Below are 24,937 nucleotides of genomic sequence, written 5' to 3' on the forward strand. Positions count from 1 at the left end.
TATTATTATCTCTGTAGGAAATACCCATATGATGCTGAGAGAACTAGGTATTGGGGTTCTTCGCGATTCAAAGGTCAGTTAAGGAACCAGGAATTGAGGGTCAAAGGAACACCCTCATATCGACTGCAACAACAACCTTAACATAACCGATGACATCACTTAGCACAAATTTCAATTCCTGGATGGCAATTCAGTGCTAATTCTACTTCCAAGCCGGATTTCTAAAACAAGGGGACAGGCTGGCAACTAGACAACAACACCGGATTGAGGAAATTGACGCGGGCAAACCATGTACAAAACAAACTTGTTTAAAACTGGAAAACATGCAACCTGATGCGATAACTCAGACATCCCAAGACTTCAGCACTTACCAGGCACCTGCTTCCCGTGCTTTCTTTCACAGCAGCTAGAGAATAGTGAAATAATTCACTTTAGTCATGCATGTGTTCATTATCAATATATTTCTTGTTTTGGTGCTACGAGAGGTGGAGCCTTGGGGTGCTGGTCCCAAATACCCCGCCAACTGCCCGTCGCGCTGCAACGTGGGGCTGTGCGGTGGCGCCCAGCGCTGTAAGCGGACGGTCCTCGATGACTGCAACTGCTGCCCGGTGTGCGCGGCGGCCAGGGGCGAGCACTGCTACCGCACCGTGTCGGGGATGCACGGCGTGAAGTGCGGCCCGGGGCTCTTCTGCGAGTTCTACAAGGAGGAAGATGACTACGGGGATGAGTACGGCATATGCAAAGGTATATCTTACGATGTGACCGAACTGCTTTACCGGCATCTTTGTCAATGTTGTTTTTTTTCCCAGCACGAATATCGTTAATATAGCCAACTTAAGTATAATACAGCGCATACAACACAATCCCAAACACGTATGGTATATTGCAAAATATACTTGAAATATTACTTATGTATTATTTAAAGCTATGTAACGCGTATACAACTTAATGTATGGAGAGCCTGCAGGTAAGTGTCAGCATACGTTGCCTCTACAGATTTGACGCTCCCAATATTCTTTGTTAATCGTGACTGATGTCAGTTTCTAACTGAAATACTTCAGAAGTATGTATGGTCGCTGAGGACATTTAGAATTGTGGCCCCTGGAAGAAGCAATGACAAGCATTATAATTACTTATAATACGTATACTGTCGCTTAATTGGTTGCCAGCTGAAAAAGCCTTGCCTTTATATATATACAGTATAGGTGGCATTTATGATACAGTCTGTTTACGGCAGTTCCCTAACCGTGTAAACCAAACGTTTAGGATTTTTAAATGCCGATCGATAGGCTTATTTCTCAGGACTGTATACAACTGAACGTATTCCACTGACAAAAGAAGCATGTAAATGTAATTTGTGGTCCGTCTTTGGTGATCCTTTAAAAACCTGCATGACCTCTTGATTTATCTATGTTTCCCACAGACTGTGTGTATGGAAAATATGGAGTTGAATGCCGCGAAACATGCAAATGCAAATCTGGAGGCATTTGCGACAGGGAAACTGGGGCTTGCCTGAATTTCAATTTCTTTGCGAAAATAGCATCAAAAAGAGCCAGTAAATTAAAAGAGCAGCCCGACTCCGGTGAGTCACTATACAGACCCAAATTGATACGTCAATGCACTATTGAGAGTGTTTTCTTATCATGATAGCAACGTATAAAGTAGTATTCCATTATGCGTCAGTCACGGAAATTGATAATATTGTAATTACTCCGTAAACAGTTTATATTCTTTGCTTATATAGTAAAGAATAGTTTGTATAACATAGCGAGCATAAGAATCTTCACATTATGTAGGTCTGTGTAAAGGAAGGATTCTCTTTAAGAGCATCTGTAAGGACAGATTTTCTCTTTCTTCTCATATATAATATCTGTTCTGTTTCAGGGACTGAGATGGGTTCTGGGGATGGAACCAGCAATCAGAATGCAGATTTGCCTAAAGAGAGACCCCCTGGTTCAAAGCGACTGAACCCCCGCTGACACATGTTCAGTCTATTCAGTGTAACTGCGGCAAAGTAGTAAATTAAATCCAATGGATATATTTAATTGTGTTAAAAACAAGAGATAATTATATTAAGTTTTATACTATGAAGATGACTTCTGTGTAATACTGTATACCAAATCTGCAGTTCTGTATATTATTTAAACATTATTGTAAAAGTAATTTAAAATAAATCCTGTCTTTTATTTTTTGTGTTGCTTGTTTATTTAAAAGCATCTAATAAAGTTGGATATTAGAAAAACATCTGGATGTATTCAGCATGGATGTAAAACATGTTTGATTATATACCACATGATACCATGCAACAGAATGAACTTGATAAATAATGCAGTCGTTTTCCCCGTCAATACATCATGGTCTCATGCATCTGCCCGTAGAAACCCCCCAAAATCATTAAAGCTGTACAAAAACAGAATGCGAAAATTCTAGTACTGATATATAAAACAAAATGAACTTTTTTTTTCTTTTTTTTCTATTTCCAGAGGAACTGATTTTTTTGGTGAATTGACATTGTACTTCAACAGGGAATTTAGTTGCTTTTATTTTTTTGTCTCAATGTACTGTAGCATTTTTGCTTTGCATACATTTAAAATCTGAAATTTCCAATTCATCCGTTTTCTGATGGATTAGCTAGTACAGGGTCACAGGGAGACTGGAGCCTGAGCTAATCAGCAAAGGGCACGCGGCAGGGGGGCGACCTGCAGGGGGTGCCGGTGACTTACATTTAAGTCATAAATCTACTACCGAAAAGAATTTTCTTCTTTTTCCTTTATCTAACTTCCGCATTTTTGTGTCTACAACATCACATGTTTATTAATAATCTCCACATAACAAGTCCTCTGTTAGTGTTAAAAATAACTCTTATCACCTTCACCTCAGAGACTTCTCTGTACAGTGTTGTTTTCCAGCGTCCAGCTTGTTTATTTCCTGTGTTTCCTGACACCTGTGAAATGGTCACACTTCCTGTTGTTGTTGTGTCTGCAAGGGACAGGAATTTAACAATTTGGAATTTATCAAGTGACAGACGTCACTGGAGGAGTCCTGGCAGCAAGTGATGCCATTTTTTACTTGCTTATTTGAATTCTTCCCTGATGGAAAACTCCAAAGGACACAACCATTGCTGACAAAGTTTAGCTCTGTTTTTGAATTCTTAGTTTAATAGTGTTGACATTCATTTGTATTTTTGTCACGCAACATATTAGTTATCAAATGCAAGACATCACTTATAATCTTAATTGTAGTTGCATAACTGAGTGAAATGCAAATACTGTAATTGTGTTAACCTTAGATGAAAAATCATAGTTACAAATTTTATTCCAGTTACTTCAAAAGCATGGTAGAATAAATGCCTTCCTGTCAAGTTCCTATTTTTAGGCATCTATTCTTGACATCTTATTTTTGACCTTCCTCGACTTCCTTTGACATTTCCTATTTATGACACTATTTAGTAGTCTTAAGTGTTTTCTTTTCCACCCAGTCTAACTGATTGACAATCATTAATTTTTTAGCACCGATAAACCATTCATAATCATTTAACAGCTTTCTGTCAAGTATCAAAGACAAGTGGAAAGTGACTGAAAAATGTAATAAATACTATTCAGTAGAATTAGAAATAAGATGCTTCAAAGATTAATAATACGCTAAATATGTCATTGTGACATTTAACTGAATGAGGTGAACTAAAACTGTAAAAAATATCCGTAATTATAAACTCAACGTAAAAAAATTGTTGCAGATGTCCAGTGAATCATTGGCCAAGAAAAAAAAAGTCAGCATGTGACTGAATTGCTAGAAATGCCATGAACACGAGGGACAATTTAAAATTTAAGTTCAGCCATACACAGGGAATCCCACCTGTGCTGATCCGCAAATCGTGATATAGGATGATGGGTGTTGATGAGAAGGATATTAGGCATCAATTTAACATTGAAGGTATGGCTCTGCAAGATGGACATCCTTGACATGGTCGAGTTATGGGTGCTAAACAGCAAGTCTTAAGGTCGCTAGGACAGGTGTAACGTGACAGATTGTCTGTGGTACAGGGAAAGGTGGGTCTAATAAGGTTCACGCCTACTTGTCCTTATCATTCCCTTGAGAACTGGGTTGCAGGGAGTTTGCAACCAAACAAAGGACCACAAAATAACAGGAAAGCGCTGGTGAGAAATACTCTTTATCTCACTCCCGAAGCACGTCAGCACAGCCCTTCAGAAACAAAGGTGCACGAACGCCATAGTAAATAGCCGTGATTTATGGCAAAAGCTCGCAGTTGTATTTATATTTGACCCAATTCGACAGGTTGTTTATCGACAGGGTCTAATGGATAAAAGGACCTACGCGCACTGACCTTCTAGGAAATTAAGTTATGTCTGGGTCTCTTACTAAATTAACAATGAATCGGAAGACTAATTCAAGTATTAAAAAAACTGATTAGGGCTAAAATGTAGCGACACCTAGCCGTTGCTAGCTGGGATATAATTCCTGAAATTCTTTGAAGTGACAAGCCACATTTTCGCACGCATATGATGTCGACTAGCTTTTTCCCAAGTGAAAACATCTACCAGACATGGAACGTTCCACTTTATGTGCAGGGGCCATATTCCATGGCCCTCTTAGAAGCACTGCATCATGGAAACAATTACAAAAGAAACCTTTAAGATAAAAGCACAATCAGTTGATTAAGACCATTTAAAAATTTTAATTAACACATTTTTCAGGTAAAGCAAAGTAAATAATGGAAGTTATGCAGCATAAAAAGAATGTATATATTTGTCTTTCATATGTATGCATTACTCAATAAACCTCAGTCATGCAAACTCTGGGACCACTGAAGATTAGCACTGCCAGACATACATTTTATTATTATTATTATTATTTTTTTTAATCTATTTTATAGGCTTCATAGAGGGACGCATAAATTATTTTTCTGGATTTTTGTTTTCTTCAAAATTTAGAGAAGTAATTGTGTGCTGGATAATTTTTTAAATAGTCATATTTAAAATAAATGACTTATTAACCTTTTTTTCAAAATCATTTCTGGCCATTCATTAAAAACTAGCCAATCAAACTTATTAGCCCTAAATTTAAACTCCATTAGCACATTATGATTTTCTGAGAAAAACAATGAGGAATAAATATATCCAACACAGACAAGAACTATACATCTTCCAGCCATGTATCCTGGTGAGCATGGGTGTCAATAGGTCCGATTATTCGGGGCTATAGCCCCAAATATTTTAAGCCACACCCTAAGTATTTCAGCCCCAAAGCCAAAAACTCAAGCCCCAGGTAAACAGCTATGCTAGTGAGGGTCATGGGGGTGCTGGAGTCAATCAAAGGTGGGATGCAAGGTATTTACAGGGCACACACACACGCACACACACACTCAGACACGCTTGTATTAATATCTTTGTGAAGACCGTCCATTCATTTCTATGGGCAAAACTCTAATCCCTTAACCATGCCTGGACTTGGTTTCCAGGTATATACATCAACGTAAATCCCAGATAATGTAACAAGAGTAGCATTTTTACAATAATTGAAAACAATTATGTAGACAGTTGTATGTTTTCTGCCCTGTGCATTGCGTGATAGTACTCTTACAATAGCACAAATAGCAAAATATGTTTGATTTGTTCTGATAACTGTCAGATTCATTCATGAGTGTCAGCCAGCGCTTGAGGGGAAGTCCATCCATTGCAGAGGCTTACTACTGGCACTTTAGGGACCAAAGTTCATCTAACTCCATGATTTGGAACTGTAAGTGGAAACCAAAAAATATAGTGAGAACATGTGAAGGTCAGGCTAGGAAGCAAAAACACTGCCCTGGGGGGGGGGGGGGTAAAAATGCAGTGCTGCCCCTTCTGGCACTGCCCCCCCCCCCCCCAGCAGGTGACATTTTAAGGCTTCAAGTCATCACTCCTAGATTTCTAAACTTATGATTAATAAAACCAAGATTAAGATTAAGGTCTATAAATATCTCTCTGTTTATGAATAATAAATTTGTGCATTGTTTTAAATATCAATGAATAATTCATTGTTCTAAGATCCTCGACAATTAAAGCCAGTTATTTGGGATTTTATCTGGATTTTTCTTTCTATAGTTTCCACTAAGAATCAAATAATAGGAAAATATTTCCATGAGACAAGTTTTTTCTCACTCTTTAGATTTATATATGAAACTCAGCTAACATAAATCTACTTTAACAAAATGTAAGATTAATATTAATCAAACCAGTATGTAAGTTTTTAGAAATAAAATAAATATCGTGCTCAAGAGAATAGCCCAGTTTTGTTTCTGCACACTGGTATTAGAAGTATATCGGGAGTATGCTGTTTCTGTAATTAACTGTTTGAAGTACATTAGGATAGTATTAGGAGTATGGGGAAATGGTCATTTAAAAACCTATTATCCAGTAATACGTGATGCACTGGCATCTGATCCAGACTGCACCACAGTTTTATGACATGTGCTGTCTGGGACACCGACACTGGGCCCCTGCACAACCCTGGACAGGATAGGCAGTTGGAAGATGGGTGAACAAGCAAATTATGAACCTTACTTAAGCTAAAGTACAGCTGCAAAAATCTACTGTTTAGCTTGTCGTTTTAGTAAAGTACCTTTGTGCTACCATATGCTACCTTTGCATCTGTCATTTTCACTTATAATATGTAAGACATACAGGGTGTGCTTAAATTGCACCATGATTTAGTGTGGCCTTTTAAAGAACTGCCATCCATGAAGTATAAAGGAGAATGGAAACTGGACCTGTGTGATGGCTAGATCTTCTAGATCTACTAGAGTGGTGACACTTTGAAGTACAGTATGTCTTCTGTAGTTTCCTGCTATCTCCCTGAACTTTGCAGCCCACCCATAATGCAGTTCTGCATTGTTTGCAGCCTCCACAAATATGCACAACAGCCCCCCCCCATCTCTCTGGTTGTTGGCCCTTTCTGGCTTGTAATGCTTTGGTTCTGGGCTGGTATTCATGACGAGTATCAGAATAGGAAATTAATTCTGAGTAAAAGTAATGCATTTTACACATACAAAGTACAACATATTTATATATATAAGAGAGATGGATAATGCCGCTTCTTTCAAAAAGATTTATGACCTAAAGGTCAAAAGGTTCACTGGGGGGGTGGGGTTGGGGTGGAGCCAGGTGACGTCACGACTAATGACGTTGTTGATTATTTGCATATGTTGGGAGAGGGGTGGGTTTTTTATTTATTTATTTATTTATTTATTATTTTTATTTTAATTATTTATTTTATTTTGACTAGTTTGGAGAGTGAATCAGCTCTGAATCAGCAGATATGGACGGAGTAACACCCCCTCCTAGACCCGAAGCCTTATTAGATGAAATAGACAACATCAACAACGCTACTAATGAAAATGATGCGGTTTATCAAAACTGCCTCGCTCAACATGACTCGCCACCCGCAATGTCTGGTGAAGCGAGGGTCAAAGACCCCTGTTTCCTACTGTCCTTAAAGACATTATTAAGCATTTTACATGAAAGGGGCTCTGAATCAGCAGATATGGACGGAACAACACCCCCCTCCTACTTGAATTAATAAAATTAAGAATGTTAACTAAACCGAATGAGCCTTTAACTGTTTTACATTAAAGAAAGCATCCATGTTTGTAGCTATACTTAAACACATGTTGGCATAGGCGCATGTAGTTTACTGTCCCCACGACCGTACGCTTCTCCATCACCTATCAAACACTAGGCCGACTGTGCTTAGGCAACCATACACAACATGCAAACCAGAAAAATATGCACATGCTTCTGGGGGATTTCAATAGTTTTATACGTTTATTTATTATTTTTTTTAAGGGTGATTAGGTTTTCTTCTAAAGCGTGTATGTACTGAATAAAAAAGACCAGCTAAAAATGTTATTGCTCGCCAGCTCCCTATAAGACTCAACAAAACCCTGACATTGACAGCAGCATTAAGCACAAATATACACAATCCTGGCTAAAAGTGTCTCGGGGATAGATAGCTGCACCTTAAGAATGTCAGAGCCCCCACCGTTCGCAGCGTTACATCAGCTAGCAGCTGGCGCGTCTCGTCGCGCCGCACCACGGACTCCCTCGCGCTCAGTGCCATTGTGTCCGACATATTATGAATGAATGAAATGCCTTTTTATTGTCACTATACACATGTACAATGAGAATAAAAGCAGCTCCTCCAGTGGAAACATGTATGTAGAACACGCAATAAACAAATAGTGCAAAAAGTGCAAAGCATTCTGCGGTGCTATATACATATGGAAGGAATAAATAACTGTATAGGTTACTGCCGCCTCCATTTCCCTTGCTTACCGATAGGTGGTAAAGAAAGAAAATGAAACTTCGTTCACTTTTCGCTCAGAAATCTCACTGCAAAGTGGATGACGACTGGTTCTGGTGAATTAGGCCTAAGTTTCATTAAGTGTCAAACACGGTGCAGCTCAGTTACTACTGTTAACTTAACATACCGTCCTCAGTAAACATCTCAAATCAGGCGCCCGGATGCCTTAAGCATAGGCCGCGGGGTCACCTTGTAGGAAAACCATTTACTGAAAAGGCATCTTTATTAAATAATAACTAAGGCTTTATTCTTTAAAGTTTTTAATGTGTTTTAATGTGACTGCTAAATGCAGTTTACAAGCTCCGACTGTTATAAAATAAAATGCTATTAACCAGGTGCACTCGAACTTACAGCTTTTTATGCTTCAGCTAAAAAACAATTTTGGAAAAGTCAGCATATAATGAATGGAAAGAATGGCTACAGATTCGTTGATACAGAAAATGCTGCTGGATTGTTCTTTCACAGTGGAGACATTCTCTTGCGATGGACCTGACCCTACACTGGGTCCATTGCTGAAGTAAGGATCTAATGCGTAGGTGTCGAGTCTCACAGTTAAAAGCCCCAGTCCCCATGTGGCTCAGGGTTCAAAAGCTAGTAAAGATTGGTAGATTCCATGAGAGATACCCCTTTAAATACGCTTTATTCCCACAACCCCCCAAAAATTATTACATTTTAAAAACATGACCGTGCTGCATACATTAATAATGTCTCTAAGGACAGTAGGAAACAGCCCAGACAGCAATTCCCTCTGTGCCGGATCCGTTTTCGAATCACTAGATTCGCGTAGCAGTCACACTCACTATGCACCTCTGCGCCAGCTTTGCAGCATATTTGTCCACAAGCTCTGACTGACAGTCCGTCAGAAAGGTCCGTATCTGATCCGGAGCAGCAGCGCAGACCGGACCCGCGCTTTTTTAAATCTCGCAGATGCGCGTGTACGTGCCTCAGTAAGAGGTAACTGAAGAGTCACACAACAACCAGTGAAGACCTGCTTGTGGTTCTTGGTAAGTGCATTATAAAACTATATTAAGACTGACATCAGATTGACATATAGCTGATAGTTCCATCCATGCGATTAAAAAACATAACTAATGCGAAAGTAGGCTTAAAGTAAGAATTGGCGATTGTGGTGAAAGCCTGTTATCAAAATTGGTGAATATCTCCGTTCGCGTGGATGTTATGTGCAATGAGATGCGGGCAACATTTTTGTACGTCTGCGTAAAATTCTAATTTTGGGTTCAGTGTCACCAACTTGGCAGTAAATATTATCTAAGCTCATTTCCAGCCTGTTTGTGTCTTCCAGTTCATTTATCTGGTTAGCATGCAAACGTTACTTAAAGTTGCTCAAACTTAGTATAGGCCCAGTTGATGGGACCCTGTTTACACGGTTTTTGGATAAATCAGCAAACATCGTTTAGTTAAATGTTTGCATAACGTTTATTGCTAGTGTTAGCATAAAATCTTTTTCAGATTTAATTTTGATAGTGTTTCAACAAATGTTTATTTAGATTTGAAGTGTATTTTATCTATTAGGTGAAACATTAAGTGTATTTTCCCCCCTTTTTTCAGTTTCTTACTTGTTCATTTCAAATTCAGATTCTCATTTTTGCAGCAGTGTTAGAGTTTTTTTTGAGTAGCTAAATATCTCCTATTTCTTTGAACTGTGCTCCATAGGTTTTGTTCCATTCCATCTGCTGATGCTAGTCAAGTTGAGGTCAAGCTGCCCATCATCTCTTGCAGGTAACCAGCTATATCACATACATACAGTCACATTTTGAGACACATAATGCACCTGTACCCTGATTTTGAAACTTGTTGCTTGATCTTTATTTCCACCTGATGCCCTGTCGAATAACACATTAAGATTTAGAAATGACACTCTATAGGCACCACCAATATCATCCAGCACAAATGTTGAATTCCTTTCCTCCTGAATAAAGTCTGAAAACTGTATTCCCAGTATACTTTCAGACGTGCTACTTCCTACTCTTCAGTGACAGACCAAGTAAGATACCACCACACACACACAAACACAGATCAATGTATATTCAGAGATTAGTAAAATAAATGTACTTTTTTATGTTCAGACCTGTACCCGGTTCCACTGGCTCCAACTTTTGCTGATCACCTGTTTTCCTTTAACCATCCAAACTATCATGTAAGTTGACTGTTATTTTCAATGTCTTGCTATTTGACACCTGGTCTCCGCACACACGTAAATTCGTTATTTTTTTTTATTATTATTGCATGATGCATTATTTTTTTTATAAATACAATTGATATTGAATTGAACAATTTATTCCACGCAAGCTTGTCACAGTGTTTTTGAATATATTTTTTACATTTTTCATATGACTGGAGTTTTTGTAATGACAAAAAATGTTATGTGTTCTCTGGATGAGATTGAGATTCAGAAATGTAAAATAAATAAAAATAAACTGTTTTGAAGATGAGAAATGCTTGGGGATTTATTTGGGCCATGTCTGGCCCAGGTGGTATGGGAGGTATTTTCTGCAAAAAATAAAATGAAAATGAAAATGATAAAAAGAAAATACAATCTCCACTTTGCCATTTAGTTTCCATAGTCTGTGCGCAAAAATCCTGCAAAAATGAAAAAGAAATCAAAATAACACCATTTGCATTTTCATTTTCCACTCAGGCACGAGTAATTTGTGCAAAAATTAAGTATAAAATTAAAAGAACACTTTGTCTTTTCATTATCTCTTTTGCATTTTCATTTTCAATATACTCGCGGTATTTTAGTGTCATAATTAAAATGAAATCGCTAATCGGTAAAAGAAAGAGCAATATCGACTTTGCATTTGCTTTATCTTCACAGCATGCACATTAACTGCTAAAATTAAAATGAAAATGAAATCTTTTCATCATATTTACTTTTCTGAGGCTTATCGGTACATCTATGACAATATTAAAAAGAAAACTCAAAATGGATAAACCGAAATCAAAGTGCCCGTTTGGATTTTCATTTTCAGCACAAACAGCACTGAGGCTGTAAAAATGAAAAGACAAACACAAATGAGTTACAGCGCCATCTACTGTACTTTGACTTTTCGTTTTCCATTTAGCATTTTCGTTTCCTACTTTTCATTTTCGTTTTCAAGTTCACATTATGCAAATATATGCTAATAAGGCGGGTGGGTCGATGGGCGTGTCTACGACTACAAACCAGTAAGGGTTCAGTCCCAAAAAGGCAGCTGGCAGGAGAAAGTGACGTCACAGGCACCCGTCAAGGCAGGTAGCGGCAGCTGCCACTTCTTAGCGGCAGCTGCCACTTCTGTCCGTCGCTACAGTGCCTGCCGGGGTACAGAGACAGCCACCGCCGCTCGTGGAAGTAAACCCGAGATGCTGTGCACGGCTACGATAAACTGGAATACGGAAATAAATTGAGGACTTGTTTAATCTTTGTATGACTACGAATTATATTATTGTTGCTGACTGTACATCTCTTTAAGATAGTATTTGAGAAAGCAATGATTGTACTGTCGCTAGTGGCGCTAAACAGTGACAGGAGCCGTTCGGGAACAGTGCCTGCCGGTAGTGGCAGGTCTAGTGGCAGCTCTAGTGGCAGGTGCCGTTCAGATACAGTAGAGAGGCACCTATCCGCCAATCCTGGAAGTAGCTTAAACCAGAGATTCTGTACATCGGCTAAATGATCAACTGCAATAGTTCGGTAAAGTTGGGACGATATTGGCAGATTCGAACTTCGCGGCTCAATAAATCTTAAACAAAACGTTCTTACAACACAATATACGGGTCTATTTAACAGTGGTAAGGTAGACAATGAGCTACAACTGGATTTTCGTCCAAACAATATGTATTTACAGAAATACGGATAACATTGCTCCCTATGAGCAGTCCGCTGTCTGAGGAGAGCTTAGGTACCGTCTACAAAGTGCAAATCGACAACGGATAATGTCAATAACTTCGCTTCCAAAGAGTGAAGAGCCACCAAAATCACTAAAGGCTTTTGGAATGTTATCATGGTCATACTACACCCCTTAGTTTGGTGAAATGTACCTAAGTCTATTTCTAAAGAATTTATATTAGGAATAACATTCAATAACTTTGCTCCTATCAACTGTACTACCACCAAAATCACTACACACTTCTACAGTCTCATTATGGTCATACTACATCACTTAGTTTGGTGAAAAAAGCCATTATTATTAAATAAAATGCAATAACTTTGCTCCTATCAATTGTAGCGCCACCAAAATTACTATATACTTTTGCAATTTAATTATGGTAGGACTGCACCACTTAGGTTGGGAAAATGTGGCTTAGTTTATTGTTAAAGGGATTTTATTGGCAATAAAATTCAATAACTTTCTTCCTATGTTACTGTTAAATAGACCCGTATATTGTGTTGTAAGAACGTTTTGTTTAAGATTTATTGAGCCGCGAAGTTCGAATCTGCCAATATCGTCCCAACTTTACCGAACTATTGCAGTTGATCATTTAGCCGATGTACAGAATCTCTGGTTTAAGCTACTTCCAGGATTGGCGGATAGGTGCCTCTCTACTGTATCTGAACGGCACCTGCCACTAGAGCTGCCACTAGACCTGCCACTACCGGCAGGCACTGTTCCCGAACGGCTCCTGTCACTGTTTAGCGCCACTAGCGACAGTACAATCATTGCTTTCTCAAATACTATCTTAAAGAGATGTACAGTCAGCAACAATAATATAATTCGTAGTCATACAAAGATTAAACAAGTCCTCAATTTATTTCCGTATTCCAGTTTATCGTAGCCGTGCACAGCATCTCGGGTTTACTTCCACGAGCGGCGGTGGCTGTCTCTGTACCCCGGCAGGCACTGTAGCGACGGACAGAAGTGGCAGCTGCCGCTAAGAAGTGGCAGCTGCCGCTACCTGCCTTGACGGGTGCCTGTGACGTCACTTTCTCCTGCCAGCTGCCTTTTTGGGACTGAACCCTTACTGGTTTGTAGTCGTAGACACGCCCATCGACCCACCCGCCTTATTAGCATATATTTGCATAATGTGAACTTGAAAACGAAAATGAAAAGTAGGAAACGAAAATGCTAAATGGAAAACGAAAAGTCAAAGTGCAGTAGATGGCGCTGTAACTCATTTGTGTTTGTCTTTTCATTTTTACAGCCTCAGTGCTGTTTGTGCTGAAAATGAAAATCCAAACGGGCACTTTGATTTCGGTTTATCCATTTTGAGTTTTCTTTTTAATATTGTCATAGATGTACCGATAAGCCTCAGAAAAGTAAATATGATGAAAAGATTTCATTTTCATTTTAATTTTAGCAGTTAATGTGCATGCTGTGAAGATAAAGCAAATGCAAAGTCGATATTGCTCTTTCTTTTACCGATTAGCGATTTCATTTTAATTATGACACTAAAATACCGCGAGTATATTGAAAATGAAAATGCAAAAGAGATAATGAAAAGACAAAGTGTTCTTTTAATTTTATACTTAATTTTTGCACAAATTACTCGTGCCTGAGTGGAAAATGAAAATGCAAATGGTGTTATTTTGATTTCTTTTTCATTTTTGCAGGATTTTTGCGCACAGACTATGGAAACTAAATGGCAAAGTGGAGATTGTATTTTCTTTTTATCATTTTCATTTTCATTTTCATTTTATTTTTTGCAGAAAATACCTCCCATACTGGTGTAGCTGAAAAAATTAATCACCAATCACAGACCAGGGCCAAATGAGCCCCAGATGTAAAGTTTGAGTCACGGATCTGAGCCAGATCCACACCAAATATCATAGCATTAATAACTGTATCGGGCCAGTACTGGCCAAGGTCTGTTCCTGATCCCCAATCCAAATCCGTGCCGGTATTGGGCCGTTGGAAAGAAAGACCCCGGCGCAAACCCGTTTTGCGGATCTGCACCAAATTCTATCCAATGTCTGGCCCAGATCTGCCACAGTTACCTTTTGCTGTCTGGGAGGGGTCTTTGACCCTCGCTTCACTAGACGCTGCAGGTGGCGAGTTGTGTTGAGCGAGGTAGTTTTGATAAACCGCATCATTTTCATTAGTAGCGTTGTTGATGTTGTCTATTTCATCTAATAAGGCTTCGGGTATAGGAGGGGGTGTTGCTCCGTCCATACCTGGTGATTCAGGTCTTTCGTAGATTTTATCTTGACCGGTCCGCGCCGTTTCTCGTAGAAAAAAAACCGAGAATACCTATTATTGGAATAAGTTATTTTAATGTATAGCGTTTATCATAAAACATGTATAAAAGAAATAATATACTCACTCTATGGAAGTCCCGTGTAGTTTTCTTTTTTTTCTTCTTTTTCCAGTGGGGTAGCCTACTTGTGTTTCTTTACCAAAGGAGGAAAACCCGTACGGTGACCGCTCTGCGGCTGGTTTTTAACTTTTATTTAATGAGAAATATACAGCCTGTCAAGTTTTAGGATACCGAGGAATATCTTATTTTCTTAAATTATGTCTATTTGATGTACGTTGCGGTGTTTTTCTTTTAACTCATATTTGTACTTACAGTATGCGCAGACGATACGCTCGACCCGGGATGACCTACCGGGGTGTAAATAATGGCTGTATCAGAAAAACCAAAACTTCAAACAAAAAAAAAACATGTTATATTCTGTAAGACAAAATGTCCGATTTGATGTGTGGCCCATAAAGTTGACCGGGATGACCTACGGGGATGTAAATAACAGGTGCATGAGAAAAACCCAAACTTCAAATAAGAAAAAAAGCGGGGACACCCTCACTCCCTACCACTTTCACAGACACACGGCCAAACTGCTGCTGTTAAGCGTTTATTGGAGGATAGCGTCAGACCCACCTCCTCCTCCTCCTCTCATTCTTAGCTCCAACTTTCTCATTTTCACACAGTTTCTTTCAGACTCGCGCAACACAGGTATAAGCTCCAACATCGCTCTCACAATCTCCGAGTCCTTTGCACAATGTCCAAAATCCTTATCTGCAACATTTACACGCTCCGGACCGACCGGGACCTTCTCACAGTACCGCACCACAGGCAGACCCAGCGTACGCTCACACTCCATCAGGTAACCAACCCGCTCAGCTCCGCGCTCAGCACCGTCAGCCATCACCCTCATAACACGGTGCTGTTTGTACAACTAAATAAAAAGATCAGTGTAATGTATTTATTGACCTCTGGAGGGCACTATTGAGCAAGAAATCGGGGTCTTCCATTTAAAAAATGAATAAATGTATCGAATTGCGGAATTGTACTGGGGTGGTGGAGACACTTGCCTAGGGCATCACATGGACTTTTGGGTTGGCACCCCTCCCTGGGTTGTTCCCTGCCTTGCATAGCCCCTGCGGTGGGCTATGCCCCTTCCCCAGCTCTATTCATAAATGGGGTTGATGTCTTTTCCCACAAAGTCCCATCCATCCATCTATGTCACTTACTGAACTTGTTTCCCAGAGGGACCTAAATGAGTGACCAATTCAGCTGTGAAAATATCCTGTACTGAGCTGGAAGGTCAGGAAGGCTATGCTGCAGATGTAACTGTATACAAACACGGAGACCTTCTGGATAAGGAGCTGTAATACAGAGCTGTTACTAAGCTTTGGAAATTTCCGGTGAATACTCCAGAAGATTGCACTGAATGTGAAAAGAATGGAACGAGAGTGCATTTGTAAAAGATCATTTTAAAAATTGCTAGATGAGCAAAACATTAATAAAATAATGTAAGATTATGGCTCTTCACCATTTCAAACATATTCATGGACTAAATTTGTTGTTGTACCTACAGTATAACAACAATCGCCAGAACACACTCCTATGTACTGTAGCAAAGCCTGTATGGATTGACTACAGAACAACGTAACACTGGGATTTGGATGACTTGAGCAGAATGTGGGATAAGATCCCTTTTCGGGCCATATCAGCGTCCAGGGTTACTAAAGAAATATGTCACATCCATGCAAATTACCTGCAACAAGGAACAGGTTCACAAGGTAAACAGTAATGGATGCGTATCACACTCTCCTGACCCTCGATGGCGCTGAAATGTAAACACGGAAGAATTAGCACAATATACACATGAATTGGAACATTAAATACATTATTTGATGCGTACATTCATAACAGTCGAGGAAAAAGTTATTTAGGCCTCAAATATATGATGCCAAAGATAACGAAAGGATAACAGATAAATTAAAAACATAAAAAAATATGCCTTGGGCATCACATGGACTTTGACTAGTGTTGGCCAGGTATGCTTTATGCGTTAGCAAAGACACACAGACTCACACGCTCATCTGAAATGCAAGTAAGATTGGTTATTGATATATTTTATAGGTTTATACTGTATGTATATGGTAGGCTGACAAAATAACAAATGTTTAACATTAATAATATTAATTAAGGAATAGGGCCAAGGTACTGTGCATGCTCTATATGTTCTCTGCGTGCAGCAGCAAAAATGCAAGAAGAAATTTCTTGCACGTGGCACTTCAGTCCTTCTCAGTAAGATGTCCTACACGTCCAGAACTGCACACAGTGGGATACTGGACCATGTTTCAAAGCAAAAAATAGCCTCCCATTCTGTGCTCTTGAACATGCTCACTGATGTTTAGATCATCATTGAACTTTTATGTGGATCATAGATCATCATGCTGTTATTGAAACCACTCCTGAATTTGTTTATTCATGTGAATGGGGGGATTATCTTCTTGGGTTATATGAAAATCATAGTGCAGTGTTTGCGTAAAGGGATGCATTTGGTCCTGTAAACATGGTGTCCTATTTCGTGGCCATTATACTGTATGTCTGTACAATGCTATCATACAGACCTAATGACCCCTATAGTTGACTTTCTCCAAATGTAAACCTGTCTAGTTGTAGGAAATGAATGAAAGATGATCATATCTCTTATTTGTGCACCTTTCACTAGGTTATGTACCCTTCTGTACTGGCCTGGAATACAAGCCGTTTCCTAATGGCAGATACTGACAAAAATTCCAGCTTTCTGAAGTTCAGTTTTTGATACTAGTTGATAAAGTTTCTAAATCATTTCTTTGTTTTTGAGGTTGCACTTTTGAGGAGCTTATCAGCTATCCTGTTACATACATGTCTGTCCCTGTTGGTGAGCCTCACCTTGATTGGCCTTATTTTTTCCACATTATCATCTTTCAGCTCATGGTTCAGCTTCATTGTTTATGTACTTGTGGAGATTATTGCTTGTCTTTTGCAAGCTTTAGTCAATGGCATCTCTCTGTAGTCCTACAGAAACTTTTTAAGGTAATTTCTGCCAAGATGTCTTACGTTGTCTTCCAGATCTATTTAACGACCGTGACTTGTATGATACGCTCAGTCTGAACACTGTTCCCCTCCCCACATTATCCTACCTGTGAAAGTAAAATACTGCTAACATGAGACACAGAAGGGCCAATGGCATAAGACTGTGAAGGTGGAGCCAATGGAAAAGCATTTTCCCATAATTCATCATTATCTCACCATTTCACTAAGTACACAGGGCACTAAGGCCACCTGCATGCGGATGAGGAGGACTTTTAAATGGGCAGCACAATGACATCCAGCTTTCTCAGAACTCATATCCTATCCTGGGCCATCCAAGCCATGCATCCCCATTCATTTTGCAAATGAATACCTCCTTAGAGGTACTTGGCACAGTTTTAGCTTAAGTACAGTCTGCAAAAGAGTGTATCATAGACACTGCAAATCACGGCTTAACTCCATTCAGTATAATGGAAGTCCCTGTGCCACAACAGGGATTTATTTTTTGCACTGTAGTAAGCTATGGTAGAGAAACCGAGGGTCTACTTTTTGGAATTTTTGGAAACGCTTCAGTAAAAATCTATGGGAAGATGAAAGCTTTCCCGGATTATATTGCTAACGTTGAAGCCACCATATTTTTGAGTTGGTCATTTTTGAATAAGTGTTTAGTAAAGGAAATGTCAGTGTCTGTGGTCTATCCTGGGTGCCCACAGACAAAGTGAAAAGTCCCTGAATGTCAGCTTCAATAGTGGTATCGCTGTATCTGAGGAACCAGGAAGAATTCATTTGAGCCTGACAGCTATGCGTAGCTCTCTAGGAACTGAGATCATCCCCGTGTTGGGGTAGGTATAACGGCTTTTGCTAATGACCCAGCCATCTGCTCTTCTGTGGGTCATTTACCAAATATCCAACAGAAATGGTGCGAGGCCTCGGCAGTGAGATCATTGCAAAGGTAATGGGGCAGATGAGAGTTGGAAGATGGCCTTTTCGTTGGCGTTGCCCTGAAGGAAAGGCACAGCAGCTGACTGCACTGCCAAAATGTCTTTGCAGAAAGATGTTTGACATGTTGCATATGTACATGCTTATTCTCCCCCACGATTATACACTGCAGCACCACAGTCTAACACATGTACAATTGTAGTATTGCCTTAGCACAGACCGTCATTTTCAGTTCCAGAATGTAGTCTCCTGCAGTTGTCGTGCTTCCCAGGACATCTCCACCACCACAGGTGGGTAGTCCAGATCCAGAGAGCAAAAGTCCGGAACAAAGTTTTGTTTCAACCAACCAACAAAACTCTGTATGCTTGATTTTATGAGGAATATTACCATCCATCTTCCAGCCCCAGGGGCCCAGGAGTCTATCCAAGGTCTAATAAGACACAAGGCAGGGGAACATAAATACCGTCTGATGTATCACACCGACAATAGACTTTAATGCCACATTCCACTGTCACTGTGATTTAACATATCACATGTTAATAAATCACAGACATGCAAGTGAAATGTTATTATAAAACCACAATAGTCATTTTATAATAAGAATTACTGACTCATATGTGCACTTTAATTAGATTATAGTTGAAGGCAGGCAAACTACACACTACAAAAATAACATATATTACAAAAGCCTAATTTCATAAAGGAATTGTAGATAGCATAGAAGAAATATAAAATCAGTACCACAGCTAAGAAAAAAATAGATTTTTACTGTTTGCAAGAACATTTCCTATTGTGCACTATACAATAGTGGTTGGGATGCACTTCAGTGGCTATGGGCTGCTGAGTATTTTAGGAGAGACATACCTCACAATGAGACCGCAAATCACTAGGGTAAAGCTCCATTCCAACTCCCTGCCAGACAGTCCACATTTTTGCAAAAACATGGACTGTCTGCAGGTCCCTAAGGACCGGATTGGGAAACACTGGTGTAACGTGTCTGTGGTATAATGATGCAGGTCTTTTTCTTGGCCAGTGTCTTCAGCTGAGAAGCATTTGCCAGGGTGCCGACCCCAGCGGGAGACTCAACCTCCCTAAATACCCGACCTTCTCAGCTCTTAACTTGATCTGCCCCAAGAACACCCTACATCAGTGTTTCCCAATCCGGTCCTCAGGGACCTGCACACAGTCCGCGTTTTGCTCCCTGGGAGCTCGGAGAAAGCAAAAATATATGGACTACTGGCAGGGAGCAAAAAAGTCAACTGTATGTTGGTCCCTGGGGACCTGGTTGGGAAACACTGCTCTACATTATGAGGTTTCTATCCTTAATGTTACTTTATAAAAATGCATATTTTAATACATAATTAAAAATAAGAATTTATCTATAAAAAATTTAACTTATCAGAGAGGTTTTGAAGTATACTGTATGTTGCACATTTCGTAGTGTTTTCACAATCATTTACCATTAGATTTAGTATATTTACATAACATGGCATAGATCAGTGGTTTTCAACCTGTGGGCCGCGGCCCCCTAGTGGGCCGCGACGGTATTGCAGTGGGGCCGCCAATTATTATTAATAGAAATTGTAATATTGTTAATATAATAAAAAATGTCTAGTCAAAATCAAATAAATCATAATTTGATATATAATTAAATAATGAGAAATTAAATAATAAACTGTTACTATGCGTTCACTATTCGAGCTCGCTGATTGGTTTAATAACAACCCGCCAACTTAGACTATCTAAAATAGTTTTGATTCATACATGCTGAAGCAGATTTAAAAATGGATAAATGGTTGACAACAGGATCGCTGAAAAGAAAAAATACAGACGTTTCTTCAGCAACAAGTAAGCCTGACACTGAAAAGCCTCAAAATAAACCTAAACGAAGGTTTTTTTTTGCCTGCTCTCGATTTGCGCTTGTCACTCGAGTCTGACTCAAGTCTTGCTTTGTCCAGTGCTCCATTTCTCTGCCGGTTTTGACTGCTCGTTTCAACCCAGCTCTGCCTGTTCCCTCTGACGGCTCTTCGGCTCGCTGACGTTCTACCCGCTGCCGACCTCTGCCTGGATTTCGTTTTCCCGTTTTCGAAATGTCAACCCGAGCCTGTGGGGGCTTGCTGATCCGTTATGTATATTTTCTGTTTATTCAATACATTACCAGTTTATTCAATAAAGACAATTAACAGCCTTGCTTCCGAGTACTTAGTTAACCCGACACAAAAAGCGGGATCGTTTAAATTCTTTTGCAGTGGGCCGCTGAAACATATGTGTTTGGCTGTGTGGGCCGTGAGTTAAAAAAGGTTGGGAACCACTGGCATAGATACATTAAATGTCTATTGTTATTTGTTCGGCTTCTAAAGACATTTTGCCTTCACATTATATTTAGCCATGAGTGAATATTTTAAATGGTTTATCTAGAGGTTTGATGCAATTCTAATCTATTAGACTCGGGATTGCAGATAGTTGCACCTTTACGTTTTATCAAGATTTTGTTTGGCCCAAAGTGTAATTTTCATAAACCTTGTTTACATATTGAGGGAGGATGCCCAAATTAAAACACCCAACGACAAAACAAAATTAAACAAAAATCACTTTCCTTGCTTATTTATGGGTGTGCGCAGCTGGTTTAAGACAACTGTGAAAATACAACAAGTTGCCGGCTTCCGGCTGTCTTTCCTGGCGCCACTTCCTAATGAATTACCTTGTTAAGTAAAAACCGGAGTTTGTACTGGGAAAAGAAATACCATGGCAGAATGTGTGCAGAGGTACAGCACAATTCGAAATCTGCATACAGTATAAGGCGAACTGCTTTTATTAGTAAAACTATAGTTTCTGGAAATTTAAGGTATCCTAAACACAACACTCTAAGTGTACTAAGTCAGAAGCTGGCATCTCTTGAAAAACTTTTTGAAAAAAATCTTTTTAGTGCGTAAAAAATTATACATTTATCTGTAAGTAATTTACTCTTCATTGAAACTAATTAAGGTTGCATGCTTACGTACTGTACCTACACCATGCCTACTCCACGGCCCCTCAACAGCCCTTTCCAAATACAAATTAACAAAATATAAACGTTTAATTATAAGTTATGTCTTCTTATAGCCTACTGAGTTGAAAAATCTTTATAAGTAATGTGAAATTTGCATAATATGCGACCAATGATCCAAGCAGCCTGTCCCAACTAAGTTAGCATGCTCTGAGACGAGGCTCAGTAACCTCGAGATAAGTTTCAGGAAAATTAAATTAAAATTGGTTTCTTTATAATATTTTCTTTATAAGGTTCTATTGAAAGGTGTATGATTCTGTACATCCTTTGTTCTGTTCATTATTCTTAAAAAAAAGTTTGTCTTTCTCTATGAGGAACCTACACAATGAAACACGATTACACTGTGGTTGGATTACAGATTAATGCTTTTAAGAGAAACTCGGATAACAATCTGATACTTAATTTCCATTTATAGAGCTGAAAGTACTTAACTGGCCTGTTTTCTCAAGTTGGGGGCAGGCGTGAGTAATGACGGCGTACTGCATTGTCTGGCACTGGATAGAATGTACTGGAAGCAGCGTCCGCGCGAGGCGCTCACGTGGCCTTGGACGGCAGAGCAGTTCGCTTCGTTGGCTGAGTAAATGAGAGCGAATTTAGCCCTAGTGAATTTAAAATTAGTCTTTATTCCAAAACAGAAGTTTGTTTCTCAAGGGGGATATTCCAAGAACTGGGAAGCGAATTGCTGTTATTTCATTTTTACCGTGGACGGATTCAGAAGCTAATGATTTAGTATGATTTTCTAAAAAGGCACCCAAATTAACTTTAAATTTTTAAAGCAAAATAGCGCCAGTCTTTATAAATTCCAGCTTCGCCTCTACGCATATTTAATATATCAACACCAGAACACGAGTAATACCTTCAGATTTTTGGTAACAAAATTATGTTTCTTTAAACGATTCGGACGTATACCAAAAACAGTGCATTACATAAAAACAATGGATAGTGTATTTAACAGTATATGTCTGTTTTTGTAGTTTCTTTTGTGATATTTGAAGTGTCTAAGGAAGACTAAAACATGAGCACTTGGATAAATAGTGAAGATTTAAATGTTTATGGCGTAATTTTAAATGTTTATGGCGTACCATAAATGTCGGTGTGAGTCCACACTACGATGTACAAACAAGATATGAGTCATAAGTGCACCCAAACGTAACGGGGGCCTAGTAGGGGCCAGATACTGTACCATAAGTGTAAATACACCAGATATTTACATTTATGTATTTCAGTAGCATAACTGCATTTGACATGTCATTTTGACTAAAAGACAAATAGAGTTTAAACACTTTTGTTAACATTCACTCCCTAAAAGTGAACCTGGAAGTTATTAGTTTACCAGTTGTACAATACAGATCTGCTATAGGCCTATAGAATTCTTTAGTCAATATATCAGTAGCATTAGTTTCATGTGAAAGGTTAGGGAGGGTTCAGAATTTCAGTAGAAGTGGCTGGCTGTTTCACTCGGTCTCTGTCACCCTTACTGAGGTTCTGGCTCAGCATGTACTTAAGAGCCAGACAGAGAGAGGAAGAGATACAGTGAGAGACAGAGAGAGACCGGGAGTGAGAGGGGTGTGTGTGTGTGAATGAGCAGGCAGTGTGGCAGAGCTGTCATTTGCCTGTGTGGAATCTGAAACCTGAGTCTGCAGTGCCAGCCCCGTTTGAACACTCCTCCGCCGACTTCCCCAAACACGCTCGCACTCACATGCACTCCCGTCTGCTCCGTGCACGTCGCCTGTCTGGTGCCTCTGCTCTTCAGGCTAAAGACGGACGTGTGGAGGACACTGCTTGCTCCTGAACTCCCAGCCGGATCACGGACAAGAACCACCAGCTCCCCCCCCCCCTCCCCAGCAACCCCCAGTCTACAGATGGTCTGACCAGTCAAGAGAGAGGTTTATGACAGCCTGTGTCGACGCCAGACTCCAGTCCCAAACAAAAGCAGCTGAACAGCTACATGGAGGTGACAAAGGCCACATCTCACATGGAGTGCAGCCTCTTTACCTTGGATTATTACTTCTGCTTTGAGTGAAGGGGCAGTGGATAGACTGATATCCATAATCTTATTTCACACCAACTTTGACTGCTGGAACACCAGGACAGATCTTAAGGGTAGGTACACAGATGATGTTTTGTTATTGTGCGTGTGTGTGTGAATGTGTCTGTGTGTGTGTGTATGCGCTCTGATGTGGAAATGTAGAGGTCACATTTCTTAAAACAAATTGTGTTTCTCCCAATACAACTGATATAAGCCTTCATCCTTGAGATGTGTTATGAACTTGTTCAGTCAAATTATTTTTTAACTTTTGGCTCAGTTAGAATACATTTTCTCATCATCTGCCTTGCATTATTGTGTAAACGTTTGCATGCCCCTTTTAACTAGACTGACTGTCAGCTGCAGCTGAGTCAACTGATGTAAGTCTCATTTCTGCAGATACACAATCTGCGTTTAGTCTGTTGAAAGCAAATTTCCTGTGTGTGCTACTTCAGTTCTGCTATTTAATAGCATTTGAATCTTTATGTTACAAACATAATAATTCTTAGCTGGCTTATATGACATGATTTTGAATAGATTATCTCATACAAGAAACATTTTTCCTCAAGTGTTAATTACTCAAAGTTGTTGCTATTCAAGAACTGAAATGTGGATTTTTTAATCATTAATTCTAAATTCTGCCCTGACTGACTTCTCATCACCAATCTTAATATCAGAACAGATTTTAATAATGCCATGTTTAAACATCTGTTGCACATTAAAGTTTTAATGGCTAGGAAACAGTTTGGCAATGGCTGTAACAATTCATCGTCGAGATGATTGAGTCCATCCACCTTGTTGCTAGTCTTCCTGTTTCACCTTTGACTTTTATATGCATTAGGTCATTTCCAAGAAGAACAAATAGAAACTACTAATCATATCCTACACCTACATATTGTTTATAGTTAAATGTTTTCACAGAGCAATACACTATCAAACTTCCATAATTGGCAATAATGATTCAGTTTGATGAGCATCAATGAACCGTGAATCATTCTTTTTAAGTTTGGCTGAAGGCATCACTGATGGCTACATGATCACTTACTGCCTAATACATAATGCTTATTATTCCCAGTGTGGATGTTGTGTTAATGAATGTTTCTTTTGCCTGGGCTCCACAGCAGTTATGAAGAATGCACTTGCTACCAATAGCTTTTGGCAAAGTTTTGAGTCCTATATTTTCTGTTAAGCGAGAGTTTCAGACAAGGGACAACTTTATCGAAAATGAGAAGCGCTGCAATGGCCAGCGAAATGCGTGTATCAGTTGTCTTTTTATTGTAGCTTGATAATGAAACATTTTAAGAGCAAAAATAGTTTTCTTGAAACCA

The 24,937-nt window shown here is 39.3% G+C and overlaps 2 protein-coding genes across 4 annotated transcripts in view; both read left to right on the forward strand.

Moving 5' to 3' along the window:
- Positions 1–118: 118 nt before the first annotated feature.
- On the forward strand, positions 119–2,186 carry esm1 (endothelial cell-specific molecule 1). Of its 2 annotated transcripts, none has more exons than XM_023828731.2 (3): positions 119–744; positions 1,424–1,555; positions 1,885–2,186. In XM_023828731.2, exons 1-3 carry the CDS (start codon positions 438–440, stop codon positions 1,977–1,979), a joined length of 534 nt encoding a protein of 177 aa, XP_023684499.1. In that variant the 5' UTR covers positions 119–437; the 3' UTR covers positions 1,980–2,186. The 2 variants fall into 2 exon arrangements, with proteins under 2 accessions (XP_023684499.1, XP_023684498.1); XM_023828730.2 differs by having other exon boundaries at positions 125–744; positions 1,424–1,582.
- Positions 2,187–23,295: 21,109 nt separating this feature from the next.
- arhgap24 (Rho GTPase activating protein 24) overlaps positions 23,296–24,937 on the forward strand; it is a 47,038-nt gene continuing 45,396 nt past the window's right edge. Inside the window, exon 1 of one of the 2 annotated variants that reach the window (XM_023828662.2) lies at positions 23,296–23,686. The gene's annotated coding sequence lies outside the window, so the exon portion shown is untranslated. The remainder of the gene's footprint in view (positions 23,687–24,937) is intronic. The other variant, XM_023828660.2, reaches the window with a different exon arrangement.

The sequence above is a fragment of the Paramormyrops kingsleyae genome, chromosome 7 (genome assembly GCF_048594095.1).
Source record: "Paramormyrops kingsleyae isolate MSU_618 chromosome 7, PKINGS_0.4, whole genome shotgun sequence".
NCBI lineage: Eukaryota > Metazoa > Chordata > Actinopteri > Osteoglossiformes > Mormyridae > Paramormyrops > Paramormyrops kingsleyae.

Excerpts from the sequence above, each read along its gene's own strand:
- esm1 (XM_023828730.2), top strand. The coding sequence starts at position 438 with ATGCATGTGTTCATTATCAATATATTTCTTGTTTTGGTGCTACGAGAG. Across the intron at positions 745-1,423 it reads TGAGTACGGCATATGCAAAG|ACTGTGTGTATGGAAAATAT; the intron begins GTATATCTTACG and ends TGTTTCCCACAG. Across the intron at positions 1,583-1,884 it reads AAAAGAGCAGCCCGACTCCG|GGACTGAGATGGGTTCTGGG; the intron begins GTGAGTCACTAT and ends GTTCTGTTTCAG.